The sequence below is a fragment of the Spermophilus citellus genome, assembly GCF_964194105.1.
Source record: "Spermophilus citellus genome assembly, chromosome: 2".
Lineage (NCBI taxonomy): Eukaryota > Metazoa > Chordata > Mammalia > Rodentia > Sciuridae > Spermophilus > Spermophilus citellus.
Window position 1 is genome coordinate 52952140 of NC_138183.1, and position 24489 is coordinate 52976628.

At 40.5% G+C, this 24489-nt stretch overlaps 1 protein-coding gene across 3 annotated transcripts in view; it reads right to left on the reverse strand.

Moving 5' to 3' along the window:
• LOC308639887 (ADAMTS-like protein 1) overlaps positions 1-24489 on the reverse strand; it is a 384577-nt gene that overhangs the window by 43587 nt on the left and 316501 nt on the right. For all 3 annotated transcript variants that reach the window (XM_081278265.1, XM_081278264.1, XM_081278263.1), the window contains 2 exons: positions 19334-19513; positions 15071-15205 (listed from right to left, as the gene is read on the reverse strand). In XM_081278265.1, coding sequence (XP_081134391.1) covers positions 15071-15205; positions 19334-19513 — 315 coding nt within the window. The remainder of the gene's footprint in view (positions 1-15070; positions 15206-19333; positions 19514-24489) is intronic.

Consider the following 24489-nt stretch of genomic DNA (forward strand, 5'->3'; position numbering starts at 1 on the left):
GACTTGCTGTTCCCACAGCTATCTTTGGAGAGGAAGTGGTGATGATCTTAGTCTTCTAAAGGACCATGATGAAAATTGGCTTCCCCAAAAATATAGCTTGAGGACTCACTGACTGTCACTGTGGACATTTCCTTGTAACTAGATTCAGGAAGTGCGTGCTCCAGCTCATACTGGGAGGATCAGGAAGTGTGCTTTTGTGGGGTGAGGGTGGAGGTGTGTGGGACAGATGATAACGCTGCAATTTCAATAGAAATGAGAGATGGAAATAACCCGAAAGGACTCCTAAGTCAAGGTCCTGCTACCAACTCCTATTTTTTAAAAAACTTGAGAATAATTATGTAGCCTCTTCTTTCCCAGGACCTAGAATCTAGCTGGGCGATGTGACACAGATAAGAATGTCTCCAATAACTCAAGGAGGGCTAAGTTAAGTGTCACTCTGACCTAGAGCAGGGTTTGACCAACTATGGCCCGAGGACCCTGATTCTCCAAATGAAGTTTCATTAGAACACAACCACATGCATTTACTTACTATCTGTAATTGGCAGAGTTTAGTGGCTGCAACAGAGGCTTTATGGCACAAAATGCCCCATATATTCCCTATCTGGTCCTTCAGAGAAAAAGTTTGACCAAACCTGGTTTAGGGCAAGTGCTTCAGGCAGTCAGTGGAGGGTGACCACTCCAGGCTGGAGTACTCCAAGAAAGCTTTATGGACTCCTTGAAAACATGTAGGATTTAGCTAGGGAGGATGGGGAGAGGACACGATTCTAGGCCAGGAAGTCAAAGAAGGCTGAAGGCCCTGGCAAAGACTAGGGAGAAGTTTGGCATGGAGAGTCAGGAATGGGATGATGGATGGATGTAGAGGGCAGGTCTGAAGCAACGGCTTTGAAAGCCAAGCCAAATTATTTTAAATGATAAGGCATACCACTTTTATATTCCATATGATTAGTAGGAGATGGGGAAGTGACTTATAAAGTCCACTCAAACCTTGAGAATCAATTTCTAAATGTGCCGAAGTTTAGCTCCATACCCAGGGATTTTGATTAATTGGTCTCAATTGGAATTTTTTTTTTTAAAAAACTTCCCAGGTGGCTCTATTATCCAATTGGGATCCTGTTGCTAGCTGAAAGAAATGGCCAGACACGTGCATGCAGAAGCTCAGGGCCAGGTAGAAATAGCAGGTGCCCAACACATGTGAGTCAAATTAAATCAGAAATATTGGCTTGTGCCAGAGCCAGCCTGATAAGCCTCTGTTTTACTAGAGTCAGCTATATAGCATTCGGTTGGCCACATGGTTTCCAATAAAAGAAATCACTTCTGCCTGCCTTTGGCTAATCCTGGAAAAGCTCATGATGCTCAATGCAATATTGAGTCTGTTTATATATTTGGGCATTTATAGATTTCTCTCTCATTATTGTTTTAATGTGACCGTTTACAAGGCCTTACACAATTTGCCCTCTGCCTTGTTACCTCTGTAGTCTCCCCACCCCCAATGCCCCCTTGTCTTCTTTCTGGGACTTCACTACAACCACACTGGCCTCTCTATGGTTCCTGGGACACATTAGTCCTATCCTACTGTACCTAGGATGCTCTTCACTTCTCTTCCTGCAGACACATCCAAGTGAGCTCTCAATAACTCTCTTTGCATCTTTGATCAAGGATTATATCTCAGGGAGTTCTCCCCTGACCATCTAATTTTAGTCTACAATCTCCTTCCACAGACATCATGCATCTCTCTTACCTTCTTTATTGTTCTTCATAGCATTTACTACCTTCTAACATGGGATCCTGTTTTCTTCTTTGTTTATTTTCTATTTCTCCTACTGTGATTAGGTTCTAAAAAAGGGGGATTTTGACTGCTTTATTCCCTGCTGCTTTCAATGGTGTGCAGAACAATGCTGTCCAGACCTCCGTAAGGAGTGTCAGTCAGTGCTTGGAAGGCTTTGACTTGTCCTTTGAGATTGAGCTTGAGCAACTCCTCTGTTAAACCCTCTGTATTTCTTCCTTCACCAAAGGCAGCTCCCCTTCCTCCTCTGCAACTCTCTCTGGAGCTTTTCTCACACTTATTGACTTTTCTGATTCTCCTGCTACTTCTGAACACCAGTCTGGGGAGGGTCTCAAAACCTAGCATCGAGGAGAAGCTGAGCAGGGATGTGTCAGGGAGTGAGCTGGAATTTAGCAGCAGAAGCTGTGGATGGATGATTCATTGCCTCATAACTCCCCTTCCTGCAGGTGCATACCTGAGCAGCTCTCCAATTCCTATGACACTTGGCTTGAGCAGTGTGCGATGTGTCATTGTCACCTAGGTGGTCCATGAGAAAAGCCTAAAAAACGTGGATGCTTTTGAGAATCTGTTGGTTCTGAGGTTAATAATAATTTCCCTCTCATGTGAACTGTGTACCAAGTCCTGTCGATGTTACTTCTGATGTATCCCTGAATTCATCCACTTCTTTCCATTTTCTCCCCCACTCTCCTCTCAGCCATGGTTATCTCTGACCTGGAATACTGTGACAACTTCCCAAACAGTGTGCTCCATCTAGTGTCTTCTCCTACAAACCAGACAGAGTAAGCTTTTGAAAACACAAAACAGACAATGTCTTTCTCCTGCCTTTAAAACATTCAAACACTTCCCAGTGTACTTGGAATAGAAAGCAACTCTTATGAGATGCAGACTGCCAGCAATTTGTTCCCAGGTCCCTCTTCAGCCTCACCTAAAGTTAGTGCCCCTCGGTTCTCTCTGAATGGTCCTCCCTTGTATATGTTTTCCTGCTGCAGAACCCCTGAGGCTTCCTCCACCTGGAGTGCTTCTAACTTCTTTCATCTGGTTTACTTCTACTCATTTTCCAATCTTGCTCAGACAATAGGCTCTGTCCTGTCACATGCCCTCAGAGCACCTAACTAGAAAGTTCTTCCCTTTTCTACCATCTCACCAGACAATCCACTATAATCAAACTACACAAGGAAAAGTTCATTCATTAGTTTTGTTCTTTACTGTATCTTCCGTATCAAGAATGGTGCCTGGTGCACGGTAAATAAATGCTCCGTGCACTTTTCTTGAATGAATGAGGGCTGGGTTTGTGTTTCTTATTAACTGGGTATCCCTGAACCTAGTACAGTGACTGGCACATAGTAAATAAATATTTGTTGAACACATAAATGGACCGATCCTTGAGATATTGCCTTGTCAGGCCCTTCATTAGGAATTCTAACACAGAATATTAATATTAGTTGAACTGTTTGATAATATACTCAGGGGTCTATGTGTGAACACTGGTAGCTCCACCTTTAGACTCCAGACCTGAGTCTTGTATTTTCCAGCCCTAGTTCCCTCACCAGTGTGACATTATCTGTAGGAATATCCTACCTTAACTTCAGTGTTTTTAACCTTTTAGCATGAGATTTGGATCTACAAGAGATTATTGCTCTTAGCAGAGACAGATAGCTTTGCAGTTCTCAGCAGAGAAATGAACAGAGAAGAAACTGTGCAAGAGCCCATCCCTACTGGGCAGAACAGAAACAGCACTGCCTGAGCGCAATGTGGGCCTTGGCCTCAATGCCTGGTCTCATGAGCTGGGAAAACCTTTGGGAAGTGGATCAGCTATACTGAGGTGAGGCCCCGCATTTGATGGGCCAGCTGCCCTGGGAAGCACACAGTGTAGCCAAGAGGCTGTCTTGTGTGTCTGTGCCCCGTGCCACGCACCATAGCTTCTTTCAAGGAAATGTTTTTTTTACTCTGAAAATTCAGGTTTGAATGACTACTTGACTCTCCCTGCTCTTGGTTAATCACACAGCATGAGAAAAGGTTGGTGCCATTTGGCTCTGGGGCTTGGTGACATATCTCCAAGCAGCGATGTGTGCCTGTACTGGGGAGTAGGAACTTGCTCACTCACTGCTATGATATAGATGTAAGGTACCCCCCAAAAGCTCATGCGTGAGACAATGCAAGAACATTCAGAGGTGAAATGAATGGGTTATGAGAGTTGTAACCTAACCAGTGGATTACCTGGGTGGGTAACTCTAGGCTGATAGGGGGGTGGCTGGAGGAGGTGGGTCACAGGGCATGCCTTTGGGGTATGGTTTCCCTGGTGAGAAGCTTTCTCTGCTTCCTGATCACCATGTCTCCAGCTGCTTTCCTTCAACATGCCCTTCTGCCATGGTGTTCTGCCTCACTCAGGCCTAGAACAATGAAGTCACCCTTCTATGGATTGAGATCTCTGAAATAGTGACTGCCAAATAAACTTTTCCTTCTCCAAAATTGTTCTTGCTACGTCTTCTGGTCACAGCAACAACAACAACAAAATTGAACTAAAACACTCATAAAGGAGAGTGTGTCATGAAAGAGAGGGGGCAGCCCAACCCTATGTGGATATTCTATAGGAGATTCTTACTTAGGTTTAAGATCTAAATAAGATATGCTGAAAACAGTACTGAATTGCCCTCCCTCCCTCCCCCCCCCCTCCTTCCTTCCTTCCTTTTTTATTTTTTGGTACTGAAGATTGAATCCAGGGGTACTTAACCACTGAAACATATCCCCAGCCCTTTTTGTATTTTATTTAGAGTCAGGGTCTCACTGAGTTACTTAGGGTCTTGTTAAGTTGCTTAGGCTGGCTTTGAACTCACAATCCTCCTGCCTCATCCTCCTGAATGGCTGGGCTTACAGGTGTGTGCCACCATACTTAGCTGAATTGCTTTTTTAAAAAGCCATACGTAATTATGTATTTTGTTGCTGGAGCCACTTGAGGCCATTTAATTCTAATAAAAATTTAGGGCCTTTAGCATTTAGGCTTTCTTTATTTCCTGATCTTCCTGAGGATAATCTCTACTCTTGCAGGTTTTTTTTTTTTTTTTGGTCTTTCCAGGTCTTTGACCTCATGAAGACTGCCTAACTCAGTGATACAGTGGAAAGAATATGACCCTTGGAAACAGGATGTGTGATCACTACTGTAATGCCTCAGCATCCTTTCTAAAAATAAGGTGGAGTGATTATATCATGGGTTGGCAAACATTTTTCTGTGTAGGGCCAGAAAGAAAATGTATTAGGCTTGTGGTCATAGAATCTGTGGCAAATACTTAACTCTATCCTTGGTGTGCAAGCAACCGTAGATAAGACATAAGTGACTGAATAGGTGTGGTTGTGTTAGCAAAAACAATTGTTTATTAAAAACAAGTGGTTTTTGTAAATCTACACAGGATCCCCCTTGACTATTCAGCTGAATTCAAATCAGTGTATGCATTTAAAACTACCTGAGGCAGGGTAAAAAAATTACCCTAGAGAATTCATGGTAGGTCACCTAGCATGGGAAAAGGTTGTATTGGCTGAATGTCACCAGTGCCCATTACTCATACAGTGTAGGATACAGTTTCTGTTGCCACCATTCACACTGGAAAACTTCATGATTCCTAGAACATTGAGTAGAATGTGGTTTTGGTATAAAGTCACAAATATATAAATGAATAGAGACAAATTGATATTCTACAAAGGGAACTCATTGGAGGAAGGATAATCCTTTCAACAACGGTTATACAGAAGTTGGCTATCCACATGCTTATAAACAAACTTCAAAATATACTTCTCACTGAATAAAAAAATAACTCAAAATAAATCATAGACTTGATTATAAAACCTAAAACTACAAAACTTCTAGAAGAAAGTATGGAAGAAAATTTTTGAGACCTTAGGTTAGGCAAAGATTCCTTAAATACAACAAAAGAATAATCAACAACAGAAAAAAAAAAATAACCAGAACTTCACCAAAATAAAAATCTCTACCTTTGAAATACACTGTTAAGAGAATGAAAAGACAGTCATTGACTGGGGCAAAATATCTGAAAATCAGGCATCTGATAAAAGACTGGTATTCAAAATATACAATGAACCCTTAAAATTCAATAATAGGCAAACAACCTAATTTAAAAGAAACCAGGATATAATAAATTAGAATAAAAAAATTAAAATAAATAAATAAATAAAAGAAACCAGGCAAAATACTATGAAACAGACATTTCACTCAAGAAAATAAGGTGGTAAAGAAGCACATGAAGGGGCTGGGGATGTGGCTCAAGCGGTATCGCGCTCACCTGGCATGCATGCAGCCCGGGTTCGATCCTCAGTGCCACATACAAACAAACATGTTTTGTCCGCCGAAAACTAAAAAAATAAATACTAAAAAAATTTCTCTATCTCTCTCTCTTAAAAAAAGAAGCACATGAAAAGATGTTCAACAGTATTAGTTAGGAAAATATAACTTAAAACCATGATAAATCATACATGGAGTAGAAAGTCTAAGACTAAAAAGACCAACTAGAGCAAGCTGTGGTGAAGATGTGGACAATCTAGAATTTCATATACTGGTGGTGGCAATGCCAAGTAATGTAACCACATTGTAAGACAGTATGGCTGTTTATTAAAATGTTGATCATACACCTGCCATATAATTCAGCCATGTTATTCCTATGTGTTTAATCAAGAGAAATGAAATGTGTTTAATCAAGTGAAGATCAGCATGTGAACTTTTATAGCAGCTTTATCTGTAGTAACTAGAAGGTAGAAGTAACCATCCTGTTTCTCAACTGGTGAATGATTAAAAAAAACATAGTAGTTCTATAAAATGGAACATTAGTCAACAATAAAATGAAATGTTCCATTGATATATTTTACAATATAGATGAAGTCTCAAAATAATTATCCTGACTGAAAGAAGTCACATTCCCAATAGTCTTGTTCCTTTCTAGAAACACTCTAGAAAATGCAATCTACTCAATACTGATAGGAAGCAGATCAATGGTTGGCTGGGTGGAAGTGGTAGGGTGAGAGTGTCAGGGACCAATTATGAAGGGGTCTGAGGTAACTTTTGGGGAGAATAAATATACTCATTATGTTGATTGTGGTGATGGTTTAACAAGTATGTACCAATTTCAAAACAAAACTTTAGACTTTAAATATGTCCTATTTATTTAATGTCAAATATCAAATTGTCGGATGTGTGTTAAACATGTAAATATGTATTTGTATCTTATAAATCAACAAAAAGATAAAAATCTATTAAAAATGAACAAAAGGTCTAAATGAGCAATTCATAAATGAATATATGATTATTAAACATTAAAAACTCAAATCATTTAAAAATCACAAAAATACTACAGAAATACAGAAGATAATTAGAAATTATTTTGAAAACTTGTACTCCAATAAAATAGAGAATATCAAAGGCATTGACAAATTTCTAGAGTTATATAATTTGCCCAAATTGAATCAGGATGATATATACAATTTAAACAGATCAATTTCAAGCAATGAAATAGAAGATGCCATCAGAAGCCTACCAGCCAAGAAAAGCCCAGACCAGATGGATATACAGCTGAGTTCTACAAGACCTATAAAGAAGAACTAATACCTATACTCTTTAAATTATTTTGTGAAATAGAAAAGAGGGAGCACTTCCAAAATCATTATGTGAAGCCAATATCACTCTGATTCCAAAACCAGGCAAAAACACATCAAAGAAAGAAAACTTCAGACCAATATCTCAAATGAACATAGACGCAAAAATTCTCAATAAAATTCTGGCAAATTGAATACAAAAACATACCAAAAAGGTAGTGCACCAAAATCAAGAGGGGTTCATCCCAGGAATACAAGTTTGGTTCAACATACAGAAATCAATAAATGTAATTCATCATATCAATAGACTTAAAGATAAGAATCATATTATCATCTCAATAGACGCAGAAAAAGCATTTGACAAAATACAGTACCCATTCATGTTCAAAACATTAGAAAAACTAGGGATAGGAACATATCTCAACATCATAAAAGCTATATATGCTAAGCCCCAGGCCAACGTCTTTTTAAATTGAGAAAAGTTGACAGCATTCCATCTAAAAACTGGAATAAGACAGGGATGCCCTATTTCACCACTTCTATTTAACACACTTCTTGAAAAACTGGCCAGAGCAATTAGACAGACAAAAAAAATTAAAGGGATATGGATAGGTAAAGAAGAACTCAAATCAGCATTATTTGCTGACGATATGATTGTATACCTAGAAAACCAAAAAAATTCCACCAGAAAACTTATAGAACTAGTAAAAAAATTCAGCAAAATAGCAGGATACAAAATCAACACTCATAAATCAAACGTATTTCTATATATCAGTGACAAATCCTCTGAAAGGGAAATGAGGAAAACTACCCCATTTACAATAGCCTCAAAAAAAGAAAAAAAGAAAATACTTGGATATCAACCAAACAAAAGAAGTAAAAGACCTGTACAATGAAAAATATAGAACACTAAAGAAAGAAATTAAGGAGGACCTTAGAAGATGGAAAGATCTCACTTATTCTTGACAGAATTAATATTGTCAAAATGATCATACTACCAAAAGCACTGCATAGATTTAATACAATTCCAATCAAAATCCCAATGATATTCCTCATCAAAATAGAAAAGGCAGTCATGAAATTCATCTGGAAAAATAAGAGACCCAGAATAGCTAAAGCAATCCTTAGCAAGAAGAGTGAAGCAGGTACCATCACTAAACCAGACCTTAAACTATACTATAGAGTAATAGTAATAAAACCAGCATGGTACTGACACCAAAATAGACTGGTAGACCAATGGTACAGAATAGAGGACACAGAGACTAACCCACATAATTAAAATTTTCTTATATTAGACAAAGGCACCAAAAACAAACATTGGAGAAAAGATAGCCTCTTCAACAAATGGTGCTGGGAAAACTGGAAATCCATATGCAACAAAATGAAATTAAATCCCTATCTCTCACCATGCACAAAACTCAACTCAAAATGGACCAAGACCTTGGAATTAAAACAGAGACACTATACCTATTAGAAGAAAAAGTAGGCCCAAATCTCCATCATATCATCTCCCCAACTTCCTTAATAAGACTCCTATAGTGCAAGAATTAAAATTAAGAATCAATAAATGGGATGGATTCAAACTCAAAAGCTTCTTTTCAGCAAAAGAAACAATCAGTGAAGTGAATAGACAGCCTCCAGAATGGGAACAAATTTTTAGTACTTGCTTATCAGATCGAGCATAATCTCTAGGGTATATAAAGAACTCAAAAAATTAAACACCAAAAAATCCCAAATAGCCCAATCAATAGTTGTGCCAAGGAACCGAACAGACACCTCTCAAAAGAAGATATACAATCAATCAACAAATATATGAAAAAATGTCCAACATCTCTAGCAATTAGAGAAATGCAAATCAAAACTACTCTAAAATTTCATCTCACTTCAGTCAGAATGGCAGCTATTAAGAATACAAACAACAATAAGTGTTGGCAAGGATGTGGGGAAGAAGGTATACTCATACACTGCTGGTGGGACTGCAAGTTGGTGCAGCCAATCTGGAAAGCAGTATGGAGATTCTTTGGAAAACTGGGAATGGAACCACCATTTGATCCAGCTATCCCACTCCTTGGTATATACCCAGAGGACTCAAAAACAGCATACTACAGGGACACAGCCACATCAATGTTTATAGCAGCACAATTCACAATAGCTAAACTGTAGAACCAACCTAGATGCCCTTCAGCAGATGAATGGATAAAAAAAGTGGCATATGTACACAATGGAATATTACTCAGCAATAAAAGAGAATAAAATCATGGCATTTGCAGGTAAATGGATGGCATTGGAGAAGATAATGCTAAGTGAAGTTAGCCAATCCCCCCAAAACAAATGCCCAATGTTTTCTCTGACATAAGGAGGCTAATTCACAGTTGGGTTGGGAGGGGGAGCATGGGAAGATTAGATGAACTCTAGATAGGGCAAAGGGGAAGGAGGTGAAGGGAGGGGGCAAGGGGATTAAAAAAGATGGTAGAATGAGATGGACATCATTACCTTAAGTACATGTATGAAGACATGAATAGTGTATACAACAAATATATGAAATATGTTCTCTACGAGTGTAATATGAATTGTAAAGCATTAAAGCATTCTGCTGTCATATATAATAAATTAGAATTAAAAAAAGAAATAAAAATAAAAATGTTTTTGTAACATTTTTCTATTATATTTTATACTATTGTGAATTCACCAGTTAAAATGCTACATGTAAAGACTCTTGGCCATATTTAGAGTTGATAATGTTTGGAGGAATGAGATCTCTCATACAGTTCTGGGGAGCATATAAGTGGATAAAACTTTATTGGAGCAGGGTATAGTGGCAAATGCCTGTAATCCTAGTGACTTGAAAGGCTTAGGTAGGAGGATCGCAAGTTCAAAGCCAGTCTCAGCAACTTAGTAAGGCCCTAAGCAACTTATCAAGAATCTGTCTCAAAGTGAAAAATAAAAAAAGGTAGGGGATATGGCTCAGTGGTAAAGTACCCCTGGGTTCACTCCCCAGAACCAAAACAAACAAACCAACAGAAAAACTTTGTTGGATGGTAATTTGACAACATACAACAAAACCCAAAATTATACAAAGCATTTGACACAGTAATCCTACTTCTGGGGATTGATCTTGAATAAACAAGAATCACATCCGGACTTAGAAATAAGAATTTTTACCATATCTATTTTTAAAATACTAACAAAAGATTGCAAACAACCTAAAAATCCAATTCTAGAAAACTGGTTGAATAAAACATGATATCTCCTGCCAATGCAGCCATTAAATGTGAAACCGTAGAAAAACATTAAGAGACATGGAAAATTTTGCTATATTTCTGTAAGTGAAAAAATGTACAAGCAGTATAGAGAGTACATTTCATTTTAGGTAAAAAAAATATAAAATGTATATATTAATGTCTAGGAAAAAGGGATTTGCACTGCTTCTTTCAGGGTTAGTTAATTATAGATAATTTTCATTTTCTTCTTTTCACTTGTATTTTTAATTGTTGTACAATGAAGATGTATTGCTCTTATAATAAAAACTCTAATAATAAAGTCATTTAAAAAATCGATGCTAATACCCTATAAATGAATACTATAAGAAATAATAGACTTAGACCTTGGTAGCCAAAACCAATATTTAACTGAAGGCTGAAAAAAGGTTCAGGAGCTTCAGGGAGGCCTGAGATGCTGCGCCTGTAAAAATGGAGCCCTGGGCAGTGTTGGTTTAGGCCTTGACCACCAAAGGTGGTGGCATGGACCTTGCTCTCCAGAGCAGCTGACAGTTTTGACCTCTGTTTGGGGGCGGGGGGAAAGATCACTGTAAATAAGACCAAAAAAAAAAAAAAAAAAAAAAAAGCACCTCTCTTGCCTAGGAGAATGGATCCAGGGATCCAGTGAGGGTGGGTCCACTCTGTGCAGCTAAGGCCCCACTGGGCATCTTCCACTTAAGCCTCATTTCCATTTTATGGTTATGAAGTCTGAGGCCCAGAAAGGTGCATGCCTGTGTTGCTTAGTCAAAAGACTTAAAGGGGAATCAAAGCCAGCATGTCTGATACCTGAAGTAGCCATGTCTTGAATCAATTCACCCAGTGGAATCTAAATACTCAAGTCTCAGTGAAGAAGAGTTAGCTCTGAGACTGGGCTTTAAAGACCCCCAAATCTCCTTTCTCCCCTTCCTCCCATGAAATAGGAATCAAAGTTCATGAGTTGCCATCTCTGTGCCACAGAACCATGCAGTGTTATAGAACCATGAATCTGTTACACCTGGCTACCCTAGCACATGGGAGAAATACCTACACCCGAATTTCACCACTCATTGGCCTCAACAGAGTGAGTAAATGACTTTCATCCTGTATATGAACTGCCACCAGGCTTGGTGGGAATGTTAAAATGAATCCCAAGGCTCTATCTGACTGAGAAAAGAAGAGCATCATAATTAGAGATGCCTAGGCTGTGGGAGAGTGATTGACAGTATCTTTGCCACATATTTCCACTTTGGTCTAGAATACCTGTTACCCTCAACGTCGGATTTCTTCATTCTATCTCCCCTACTATTGATTATTCCTATGGAAAGTCAGATGCATTCTTGCACATTAGTTTCACTACATTGTTTTCTTATTTAAAAACCATCTGAACATCTGTCCCTATTTCCCACGGTAGTAAATCTACTTCTTTAGCCTACCAATCAAGGCCCTCCATAATCTGATGCCACTTAGCTTATTGTTTCTGTTTCTTAGCAACCCTGCATAAAAACCACCTCTTGGGTCTCTATGACCTATTTCTTAGAGCACACACTCTGGTCTGAAAGGGTTACCTTTAGGAGCCAGGGATGGTAGCCTGACCCACTGGGAATGACTGTGAAGCCAGACTTAAAGATAGGTAGTTAGTGTAGTTAGGCAAATCTCGTCTAATATCGGGTCAGAGAAAATGGAGTCGAATCTAATAAAGAAAATGGAATCCCATTTGAGTCTGGGAAAGCAGAAACTGTACCTGGGAGATTTAAATATTAGTGTCCCCAAGGCCCTGGCCCATCCTAAAAAACTGTTAATGAAGCAACACCCAGAAGGTGGGGAAGTGCTAGTCAATTCAGCCTAGGCCTCTTCCTGCCTGGATCACTCCTCTCCAACCCCATTAGCCCACCTGTTTCCCACCTTTTGCCCACCTTTTGGCCTTCCCACCTGCACCCCCTATCACATGCAACATAAAGGACTGGAATGTAGAATGACAAAGAAAACCTTAAATATATAAGGGATGGGATTTCCTCATCCCATGGATTCCCCCTTTTGCATCCCCTTTGTCCTCCAGGAGAAGTCTGTTCTACCTGCTATCCTTCAATAAAGCCTCTTACTTTCTATTCTACACTTGTGTGGGCATGCTTCTCTGTTATACTTCAGCATTCAGGGAAGCAGGACTTGTCAAGGTAACCAGCATTATCAACTGGACTAGCAGATCAGAATGAGTCACTATCTGGGAGCTCAAGGTGGGGAGAGGGCATGAGGACTGCTGAGTGGACCAATCCAGCTGAGGTTTGCTGGTATTGATGGTGTAGTTTCTATCCCCATTTAACTGCCTGTCCTCAGCCTTAAAGCAGTGCAGCACCACGGCTGATTCTGAACAAATATTGGTAGGTATTTTGCACATTTTCATCTCAGGATGCATGGTATCTTTTTTTTTTTTTTTTTTTTAACCATGAATGCCATTTCACTTTCTTTCTGCCTATTTCAATCTCATTCATCCTTAAGTGCTCAGTTCCAAAACACCACAGAAACTCTGGTCTGTCTCAAATGACCTCCTTCTCTAAGTCCTGATATTTGACATCACTCCCCTAGTTTGCCTCCATGATTCCATGCAGATCTCTCTGTTTCTGTGATAGTGTTGATGCAACACTGTCATTCACTGTTAAGAATCCATTTTTCCCAGGCAGTTACATTCAGGGACTTTATGGGTACTGACTCACTGTCTCATTCAGATGGAGCAGTCTGGATATGGACTATGATATTAAGGTGCCTTTTAACTGTTAAATTTAAATACCAGTCTTAGGTAACAAAGCACCATAAACTAGTAGTGGAATGCAGGAGCATAAAGCACAATAAATTCTTATTGCCCATGGCCAAAATGAGACAAAATATTATTCCAGAATAAAGGAAAAAGAAAGTAAAGCTATCATGGAAAATTATGAGCAGGTTAACTTTTCCAGCATGTTGAATGGCACCTGAGTGACCCAAAAGAGTTATTCAACTTGAAACTAAACAGTTGCTGGTGACTAGGTTGTGATGAATAGTTATGATAATTTTTTATAGGGATGAGTCTAAAACTCATTACTAAAAAGAAATCCATAATGCACACCCTTACTTTGGAATAAGTTTGTCATTTATAAGCCAAAGAAACTATGCAATCTGAAACTTCTATGAATTTTGATTGTTGTGATATGGAAAAACTCAAGGTCAAGCTTTTCTAAGTTATGGGAAACAGAAAATGGCTACTTGTTAACTGTATTTGGGTCTTATTTTTTTCTCTGCATCAGAAACAGAGAAATCAAAAGTCTTTTCCATATACTGATAAGCTATGAGGACTGTGCTAATTTCAGATGATAATGAAAAATTAAAGATACTCTCTTTGTGCTCTAATTCTCAACTCATGAGGTCCTTCTTTGGCCAGGTTGATAAGTTATCACCAATAAAAACAGAAAACCATTTGACTTTGTTATTTGTTAGTTCGTGGGTAGAAGAGTAGAGAAACTTTAAACTTTGAGCCAAGGGAACAATTCTAGTTACAATTATCAACATTTGAGGTCACAGAGAGTTAGTGTGAAGATTTCCCACACTTTGCAGGTTTTGTTGTTACTGTTCACTGTTTTTAAAAGTAGTTAAAAGCTTTTCTTTCTTTTTTTTTAAATCCCCATCTTAAGCAGTGTTATGTTTTGGGTTCATAGCACAATCAAGAGGAACGCACAGGGCTTTCCCATATTCTCCCTGCCCCTAACATTCACAGACTCATTTTCCCCCACACTTTGTTGGAGAAAAGAAGTCCTTTCTCCACCTTGATTATTTCCAGAGGTCATGAGTGAAGGTTCCTTTGGCATTTCCATGCTTCTGGTGAGAGGACTCAGATGCTTTTGTACAATTCTCTGCTACCAGAGGACACCTGTCCTGTAGGCAACAATTTGGTGAAGATTCCCGATGCTAAAAGCCAGGGAGGTTTTGCCTTGAGGAATCCATCTGGGCTGATGTCAGACTGTGTTATAGAAGGCTGGCCCAAACAGAATCATGGGCTGTAGAAGGGTGCTGACATTGCAGCTTTGTCCTTGAAAGCTGATGATAGCTCTGTTTAGGTAGGAGGAAGCCATGGGGGTACTGGAGAATGGGAGAAGAGACAAAGGAACAGTCCTTTACTGCTGTACCTTTCTCAAAGTTCACTGAGTCAGCCTCATCAAGAGGATCTGAGCTGTGGCATCAGCCCAAGTTAACTCAGAAAGGAACCATAATGGAATCTAGACAAGCTGTAGGGTCCAGACTGAGAACGGCACTCACCTCATATGAAACCTCAGCCAAGTTTCCACTGGTGAGTCTGGATTCTGTAGGCAATTTAGTGATTTCCTGTTGGCCACCCCCCACTGCTGCCTCCTCCCACCTGCAAGTAGTCACCCATCCATAAATCCTGTCCAGCCCTGGATTTTTGCCCAATGTTTCAGAGGGCTGGACTCACCAAGGAGAGCGGAATTCCCAGGATCCAGGACCAGCTGTGTTCCCAGAGGAGATGTCAGCACCGAAGGCAGGTTCGGTCCAGTGGCTGAGAGCAAGGCCTTGATATCTTCCAACTGTGTGGGGACGTGGGGGGGATCTGTAAGAAGACAGATGGTTGAAGCATACAGGCTGTATTAAGGGACAGAGAGAGGTGGCAGGTGTGTGTGTGTGTGTGTGTGTGTGTGTGTGTGTGTGTAAGGCAGTAACTACTATTATTATAATTATCATTTTTTTGCAGTTCTGGGGTTCAAACCCAGGGTCTTGTGCATGTTAGGCAACCACTCTACCACTGAACCACATCCCTACCCCCAGGCATTACTAATATTGACTCTTAAAATCACTTTTACCTAGGAAGAGATCTACTTATCAAGGCAAATCTGAATTTCAAACTTAATATTTGATTCCTAAAATAATGAGATAATAAAAACAAGGCACATTCTTCAGGGGTTCCTTACTTTTTATCACATCACCATTGGGTCCGTATAACTTTGCAGATAAATTAAACCATATTATAAAGAAACATTTTTAAAAAGATAACTTTGGCATTCACTATATGCCAAGTTGTGAGATAATAGTTTTCATCCCATTTTTCATTTAATTCTCATAACATCCTTTAGAGTGAGGCACTTTGTTATTGTCCCCTCACACAGAAATATGCCACAGGCATTTCTTATTTAAAAGAACACTATGAAACACAAAAACACTATGAGTGGCTTTTTCTATGAAGAAAAACATCCAGTCGTGAAGTTAATTTGAGATCTTGATTTTATGCCCACATGGAACCCAAATAAATAGGATAGGAGGAGGTTTGCACTGGATGCCTTGTTATTCAAAATCTTAAGTGGATTTAGGGCTAAAGTCATCAGAAGTCACAGATGACCTGAGCTAAAAGTGACAGAAATAGGAGACACAGTAGCTTATCATTTCCACTGGACAAATAAAAAGGTAAGCACTTATTGAACCTAGTGGTGGAATAATCCAGATTCTGCTGGAAAAGCAGCAGAATCCTTTGGCCCTTCGCCCTGTCTCTTGAAGCACTGCTGTGCCACTTCCATGGCCAGTGGCCACTCTTTTCTTCAGAGCACTTGGTGGGGTAGAATGAGAAGCACAAGAATTGCTCTTGTAATTGATGGTCATTTCAACAGGAATGAGTGAGGTCCATACCATGTGTTAGGCACTTGTCTGAGATGGTAAATAAATAAGATTTACATTTTATTCCCTGATGGTGTCTGAGTCTACTTCAGAAACATCCCTCTGTCTTGCTGCCTTTGACTGCCAAAGACCATCATATGGAGAAAACAATGGTGAACCTGAGATTATTTATCCCTATATGAAATAGAACTCTGAAAACCCCTTGTCATTAGGTAGAGGGAAAACACCGTGCTTGGATTCAGGAATCCTCAGTTTGAGATATGGCTCTGTCATTCACTAACGTGGGAAGTCACTGAATCCTGCTGACCCAATAAAAGTGCGTTCCTTTCCAAGCTCTTTTTCCACTCTGGAATACCATGGTTTTTGGAATTTATGCTATCAGTTTACTCGAAGCTAGTCTCTTTTCCTCCCTTCATCCTTAATAGTCACTCTTGAAACTAAAGAAATCTTTGCTTATTTAGTAAAAGCAAAAAGGAGAGTTTATGTTCTATCTGCAAAAATAATCTGATCTCCTTGGGTCAAACGTCAGCCCCTCCTGATGGCTTCTACGGTACTTCTTTTTTGGTTCATGTTCATTTTATCTTTCCAGGGAGACTAAATGCTTCAGGGGCAGAGCCCATCTCTTGCATTTCTCCTAAAGCTCTACCAGAGTCGAGCATACATGGACATAGAGGTAGCACTCTGAATATTCATCCAATGAATTAATTTATTCACCTAGATGAATAAATGCAAATTGGTACAGCCAATGTGGAAAGCAGTATGGAGATTCATTTATTCATCTAGACTCTGTCTCATTATTTTACATACTTTATGTAATAGATTAAGTCACAGAAATTGCCATCAGCTTTATACATAATACCCCCTTTAAAAAATTAAGCCATATTTTTATTGATTAAAAGTTATGTCTTCTGTGTTTCTAAAATACCTATAAAAACTGACAATCTTTTACTAAGAAACCAAGACTTGGATCAGGAAAAGTCCTTATATTAGAGAAAACATTCAGCATTTGTTTTTTGGGGATTGGCTAACTTTACTTAGCATTATCTTCTCCAACGCCATCCATTTACCTGCAAATGCTATGATTTTATTCTCTTTTATTGCTGAGTAAAATTCCATTGTGTATATATGCAATTTTTTAAATCTATTCATTCACTGAAGGGCATCTAGGTTGGCTCCACAGTTTAGCTATTGTGAATTGTGCTGCTATAAACATTGATGTGGCTGTGTCCCTGTAGTATGCTGTTTTTAAGTCTTTTGGGATAGCTGGGTCATATGGTGGTTCCATTACCAGATTTCCAAGGAATCTCCATACTGCTTTCCACATAGGCTGCATCAATTTGCAGTCCTACCAGCAATGTATGAGTGTACCTTTTCCCCCACATCCTTGCCAACACTTATTATTGTTTATCTTAAGGAGGCTGACTCATAGTGGGGTAGGGAGGGGGAGCATGGGAGGAATAGATGAATTCTAGATAGGGCAGAGGGGTAGGAGGGAAAGGAAGGGGCAGGGGATTAGCAAGGATGGTGGAATATGATAGGCATCATCATCCAAAGTACATGTATGAAAACATGAATTGGTGTCAACATATTTTATATATACAACCAGAGATATGAAAAATTGTGCTGTATGCATGTAATAAGAATTGTAATGCATTCCACTATCATTTATTTTTTTAAAAAAATCAATAAAAAAATAAAAGTCCTGAAGTTAAGAGTTTTCATAGTGAATTTTCCCCCACCACGTTGGATTAAAATGGGGAAGACTTTGTGCCCTTCAAACACTATATTCATGGTCACACTGTGTTAGGGTTGGGATGCAACAGGAACCAAGTAGGTGGCTCACAGACCACACACACCTCACTGGCAACACCATAGTAGCAGCCACCATCTTAGACTTTCATCTGTTAGTAGAAACAGCATGGAAAGGTTACTAGGGAGACAAAACCATCAACAAGCACCATAACTCAGTGTGGGGCAATAGTTCCTGGCCTCTAGGCTCCACACTAGCAGCAGAGCTGGCTGAAACCCAGTGCAAAACAAATAACAACCTTCTTTATCTCAGCCAATTTTCTGTGGCTTCCTATGAAGACTGGAGGTTTATGCAGCCACCAGTGACAAAAACCTCCATCTTAGGGCATGAAATCTGAGTGGGCAGGGGATGTAGAACCTGTGCTTTGCTTTATCATCAACTTTGGATACGAAAACAGAAGCCTAATTATTTTCCCCTAAGGAAGTGCATAAGGTATGTTTACGTATGTATGTGTGGCAAGTAACTGTTTTTCATATTTTCCCCTTAGAATGACAGCTTTCTCTTGGTGAGAAAACAAGCACAAATACTCCAATAATTTGTTTTTAAAGAGTAAGACCCCCCACAAAGCTTTTTCCATCTCTATTTTATTAACCCCCAGACTCAGTAGGAAGAACAGTAGATGGTCCCTAGGCTACAGAACAAAAAAGCAAGATGGCGGAGCTCAGTGCTGCGCAATGGCAGCTGGTGGATGGTGCCCTAGCATTGTTCTTATTTTTAAATACCTATTTTATGCCAGGAACTTTGCTATATTCTTTAGACAGGGGTTCCTCTGTTTGGGACATGATTGTGGAGCTTATGTGGACTAGATTATGAACTTCCTGGAACTATGTAAAAAATCTTACATGCAAATATTTCTGTGGAGGGAACCAGTTTTCATCTGGTTCTCTAGAAATCTTCAGCACAGGAGTTAAGACTAATTGCTTTACATCTGTTACCTTTTTTGACACTCCTGCTTCCCCTGCAATGTGGGCAGTCCTTGTTTGGTAGGCCTCCATATAGAGACCAGCAACTAAGACCAGCCAGGGGCAGGAGTTTGCTCAAGGCCACACAGTAAGTAAGAGGCAGAGCCAGGGTTCAAGCTCATGTTTGCCTGGCCCCTGGTCTGCGTGCTTTCTGTTGGAAAGCCTGAAGGTGGGGAGAAATGAAGAGATACTGAATTTGCCTTTTACATCCTTCATGGAATCAGGAAAACAAGGAGATGGAGGATGGGTTGGAGAGTTACCTCCTGGTGTCCACCAAGGCAGTGAGCTTTGAGGTTTTTACCTAGGATCAGGAGCTGGGTGTTCTCGGTCAGCTCTCCATGAACATTAGCTGCTCTGCAGGAGTACAGGCCCTGATCCAAGGAGGACACATTTGTGAGCAGCAAGGAGCCCTCGTGCAGATGTTGAGAGGAGCCCAGTTTGCTTTTATTCCTGAACCAAGTGACTTCAGCTTCAGGCACACCTAAGGGAAAAAAAAAAGAAAAAAACCCCACTCCATTACCCAAACATATTCAGGTGAATGCAGAGGCGTTTACAGCCTCTTGGCTAGTCCTCCTGCGGCTACTCTGAGGAAGCATCTGCCTGGGCGTCTTCTGTATCTTGTGGCCAAACCAAATAACACCTTGGACCTTTGAGTTGTCTCCAGATCTTTTGCCTTTTAAATCCTACACTGATGAGGCAGGAAGAGAGAGGCCAATTAAAAGAAGAGGAAACAGGCAGCTAGTAAAGGGCACTTGCTAAAGTATCCAAATTATATGGAAAAGACTTTTTAAAAATAAAAAACCCCAAATCTATATATTTGTGAAAATAAAGGCTCTACAACTGCATGAGACAACACAATATTAAGAAAAGCCACATATAAGATTATATATATTATGAATTCATTTCTGTAAGTAGAAGCCCCAAACTGGTAACATTAATCTACATTGTGAGTAGTGAGGGTGGTGGTTCCCCTAAGGAAGTGGGATGGGTGCAGAAGAGGGCTTGTGACTGAGAGAGGGGACGTGGGAGGGGGCTACTGGAAATGCTTCTTGACCTGGCTGGATGTGCAGGGAGTGTTTACTTGGTATCTTTATGATATGTGTACTTTCTTATATAGATATGTTTAATAAAAAGTTAAAGGCTATAAAACATTAAAATATATGTCTGAACTAGACAAATAAAAGCTGCTGGATCCTTATTAGAGCTGACACTCTGTGAACAAACCATGCTTGCATTTTTGGAAGCTGCTATAGTTTGGATCTTGACTACTCTCCAAAGGGCAATGTATCAAAGGCTTGTCCCCAGAGTGGTCCTATTTAAGAAGTGAGGCTTAGGGGGAGGTCTGTAGTCACTGGAGGGGGACCTCAGCCCTCTCCTCATTCTTTTCTGTTTCCTGGTCATGAAGTGAATGGGTTTAGCTCTGCCGCATGCTCCCACCATGGTGTGCTGCCTTGCCATAGGTCCAAAGCAACAAGGCCAACTGATCATGGACTAGTACTTCCAGAACTATAAGCTAAAATAATAATTTTTGTCTTCATAAGTTGATTACTGCAGATGCTTTGTTATAGTGACAGGGAGGTGATGAACACAGAAGCCTATATAGTCTCAGAATGAGAGAACAGAGATGGGGCACCAGTGGCACCACAGGAAATAGTCCAAAGGAGAGGTCTGTTCCCCACCACAACCCATGTCTGTGGTCTGTGAGAGCTGGGAGGCTGTGCTGCTGTGGGATGGCTGCCTGTCTTTGGAAGTCAGGCTGTTCTTGGAACAGCCTAAACTCCTTGGGAAGTCTCCCTGTGGTGGATGAGCTGGTACACAGGCCCCTGTTGAAGGTAAGTCTTCCTGGATGGTCCTTGAGGGAGGTTCTGTAAGAGGCTGGGCTCTGAGTGAACAGAGACACTGAAAGTCTATGGCATCGATTCACAGGTCTCCCAGGAGACGAAAGCTTCATCCCTTACATCATCCAGCTTTCTGATCCAGTTCATGAAGTTTACTCCTAGAACTCTTGGGCAAGTCTCCAGAGCATGTTTAGAATGTCAAGTCCTGGAAAATGGGGTCAATGCCAAGAAAAACCCAAAAGGCAGACCTTTAGTCCAGCACTTTCTCTGAGTTGGACTGGACTTTGCCACTGGGGCAAAGGGCAGTGTTGCCTTCACTGGCCAGATGACTATTGGGGATACTGAAGTCTTCAAGTAGTTACCTGTGTACCTGTTACTTGTCCTTGAAACTGGTTGGAAGAAGAGAGGCAGGGCTAATGAAAAGGGGTGGAGACTTAGATAGTGCAGGTCATCACATCAAGGAGAGACACACACTAATTCAGCCTAAATGATGTGATGCTTGGTGCTGACTTGTGTGAGAGGGGCATCATCTCTAAAGATGCCTACATGAGGGGCAGAAAAGCTGATTTTTCAATGTAGCACCACTAGGGAGAGCAAGAGCATCATGATGCCTGACCATGCCAGCTTGGACTCTGGACCTTGAGCTCAGATTTTTACATTGAAAAAAAAAAATCCACAGTATTTAGTAGAAAGCCTCTGAAAAGTAGGTCAAAAGAAAGAGTTCCAGTTATTTCTCTCCTGAAAGCACAGGGGGAAGTGGGGTCCTACATATCATTCATATTCATCTTCTTTCCCTTGAATTTCTCAGGTGTAGCACTTCCTGCTGACATCCTTTTTTGAGGAGGGCTGTGGGCAGCAGGCACACAGTCCCTTAAGACAATTCTAGAGCAAGTAGGCAGAGTAGAGAACTGGATGAAATGAGCCTCTAGTTTTCTCAACACAAGGTGAACTCCTCCCCGCAGGGCAGGAGTGAGGGTCTCCACAGGCATCCGCCACAGCTCCCTCTAGGTGTGACATTGAAGCATCCCGAAGGAGACTGAGGGCTGTTCAGTACTCTTTGGGTTTGAGCCTGGGCCCCTGCAGGGTAGCCAGAGGTTGAGAGATGCAGGGGAGAGAGAAAATGAGAACAAATGAGATGGAGGGAGGAGGGAGAGGGGAAGGAGCCAGGGAACCCAGGGATGGAGAAGGGCCTGGGAGCTGCTTCTCAGCTTCCTTAGGAACTGATTGTGTGACTTTTCCCTTCTCTGTACTACCCTTTGCCTCATGAACCTATAAAATTTGTCTTGAGATGACAAGGCTAAGTATGTTCCTCTTCTGGAGGAAGAGCAAGGATATTCACGGCAGAAATGAAAATGTTCAGGATAGAAAAGGATACAAGGAAGGAGCCTGCAGTTTCTATAAAACTGGAACCACACAGTGACAGGCATCCCAGGGTCTTCATTAGCAAACCTCTCCCAGATTCACTGGAGCACAGACCTGCATCACGTGTTTGCTAATGGACTGGTGCCGGTGCCACATTTTGGGGGCTTCCTGCCAGGGACTGTGGACCTTAGGCAGAGAATGCCACTTAAAAGACATTTGGAAACATTTGGCTGACATTGTGAACACAGAATAAAGAAAGAGAAAAAGCAACCGAGGCATCATGGAGCTCATTTCCCTTTTTCTCTTTAAGAGCTGATATGATGAGCTGGGGGCAGGGGCCCACTCCTGTCATCCCAGTGACTTGGAAAGAAGAGAAAGAAGGAGGAGAACAAGTTGAGGGCCGCCCTGTCTCCAAATAAAAAGGGCCAGGGATGGAGTTAAAATGTAGAGTGCCCTTGGGTTCAATCCCCAGTATATCCCACCCCCCATGAGAGATGGGGTGGGGGGGGGAGAAGAAAAGGAGGGGGAAGAGGAAAAGAGGGAGGAAAGGTGACAAAGTGACAATGACATTTTAGGAAACTTCACTATGCCTTGGATGTGCCACAGAATCCTGTGAAAAGGTATTAAATATGCTTGCCTAATATTAATGTTCAGACTCCCTTGAGGTACCAAGTTTGCTGAGCTATGGAAAAATAACCTGCACACTGTGGGGAGAAGTAATATCTATTAAACATTTGCTGTAAGCCAAATTATAGACAACAATCCCATGAAGCAGGTACTATATTATTAACTACATTTATAGATGAGAAAACTAGGGCTCAAAGGGATTAAAGTCACGTTAGTTTGGATCTCTGAGTAATTAGACGGGGGCAGAGTCTCTGCCCTCCTATTGCCCATCCAAACCCACAATGGCAGCATGGGTCCAAATGGAGATGCCTTTGAGAATCCCCATCTCAGCAGGTTACAGCACATCCCGCCATGACACCAGACAGCCTCTTTAGAGAATATCTAAACTTCTGTGTTCTTATTTCTGAACTATGACATTCTGAAACACTTTTTGACTTCAAAATTAGTCTTTCTCCTGTCATTGTAACAATAATATTTTTGTTAGGAAGGAGGGTTCCCGAATCCATAAGCATTGGCTTTCTTGGTTTTCTTTTGCTGGAAAACATGGTCAGGTCCTAGAGATTTTTTTTCCTTTCTTTTCTTTTTTTAACCCTCACCTAAATTGTAAGGTGACAGTACACTCTATAGAAAGAAACACCTTTAAAATGGTAGAAAATGCACTCCATCATAAAACAAAGTTCAAAGCTGTAGACCAGTGACTTGGCCTGGCTCCACACTGGATTCCCTGGTATTATTTGTGTCTTAAAAAAAAAGGGAAACCAAAAGAACGTGTGTTTGCTTTCTCCCCTTGTGGCATATCTTACCAACAACACAATGTTCTCCCTGTTGCTTGAAAGGATCAATAAATGGGTCTCGTCAGAATGGGTTGTAACTGGATACAATTATGAGGATTAGTGCCTTTAATCTCCACTAAGCTGCCAGGAAGCGTGATGCTATAATATCTTTTTTTTTTTTTTAAATATCCCCGACAGGATATTCTTGCTAACTGGACCATTTGTTATATTTGGAAAGCTGCTCGTATTATGGCAGCTTGTCAGGATCTTGAGGTGGGGCATCCCAAGGTGTACTTTTACATGGTAAGTTCTAGAAATTTCTTTGATGGAGAGAGGGTGACTTGGTGCAAGAAAAGAGAAAGTAATTCAGATGTCAGCTTTGGCAATTATTTTACAGAACTATGGCAGCCTGGAAAGGTTTTGGCCTTTCACAATTCTCCAGTCTGACTGGCAGATGCTAATAGCCATTCACAAACCAGTTTTCTTCTGTTTCCTGAGTACCCAGTATGGATACATTTTCTGGCATCCCATGTAGTTACCACATGTCTAAGGAAAGTGAAAAGTAGGAATGAGTGCTACTTCCAGGTGTGGCCCTTGAAAACCTGCCCAACCATCCTCTACTGTTTTTCCCCTCTCTGATTCACAGGATAGAGATAATCTCCCGGGCTTATGTTCAAGATAACAGAGCCCTCTGAATCAGTGACCCCAAATGCACTGTAGGATTCCACAGTCTAACTTCCTCTAACTAATACACCACCTAATAATTGGCTCCTGAACCATTTATGTCTCCACCACTAGTCCTGTTAATCTTATCTCTTAAATCCTTCGAAAGTATCCTTCACTCTTTGGATAAAAAC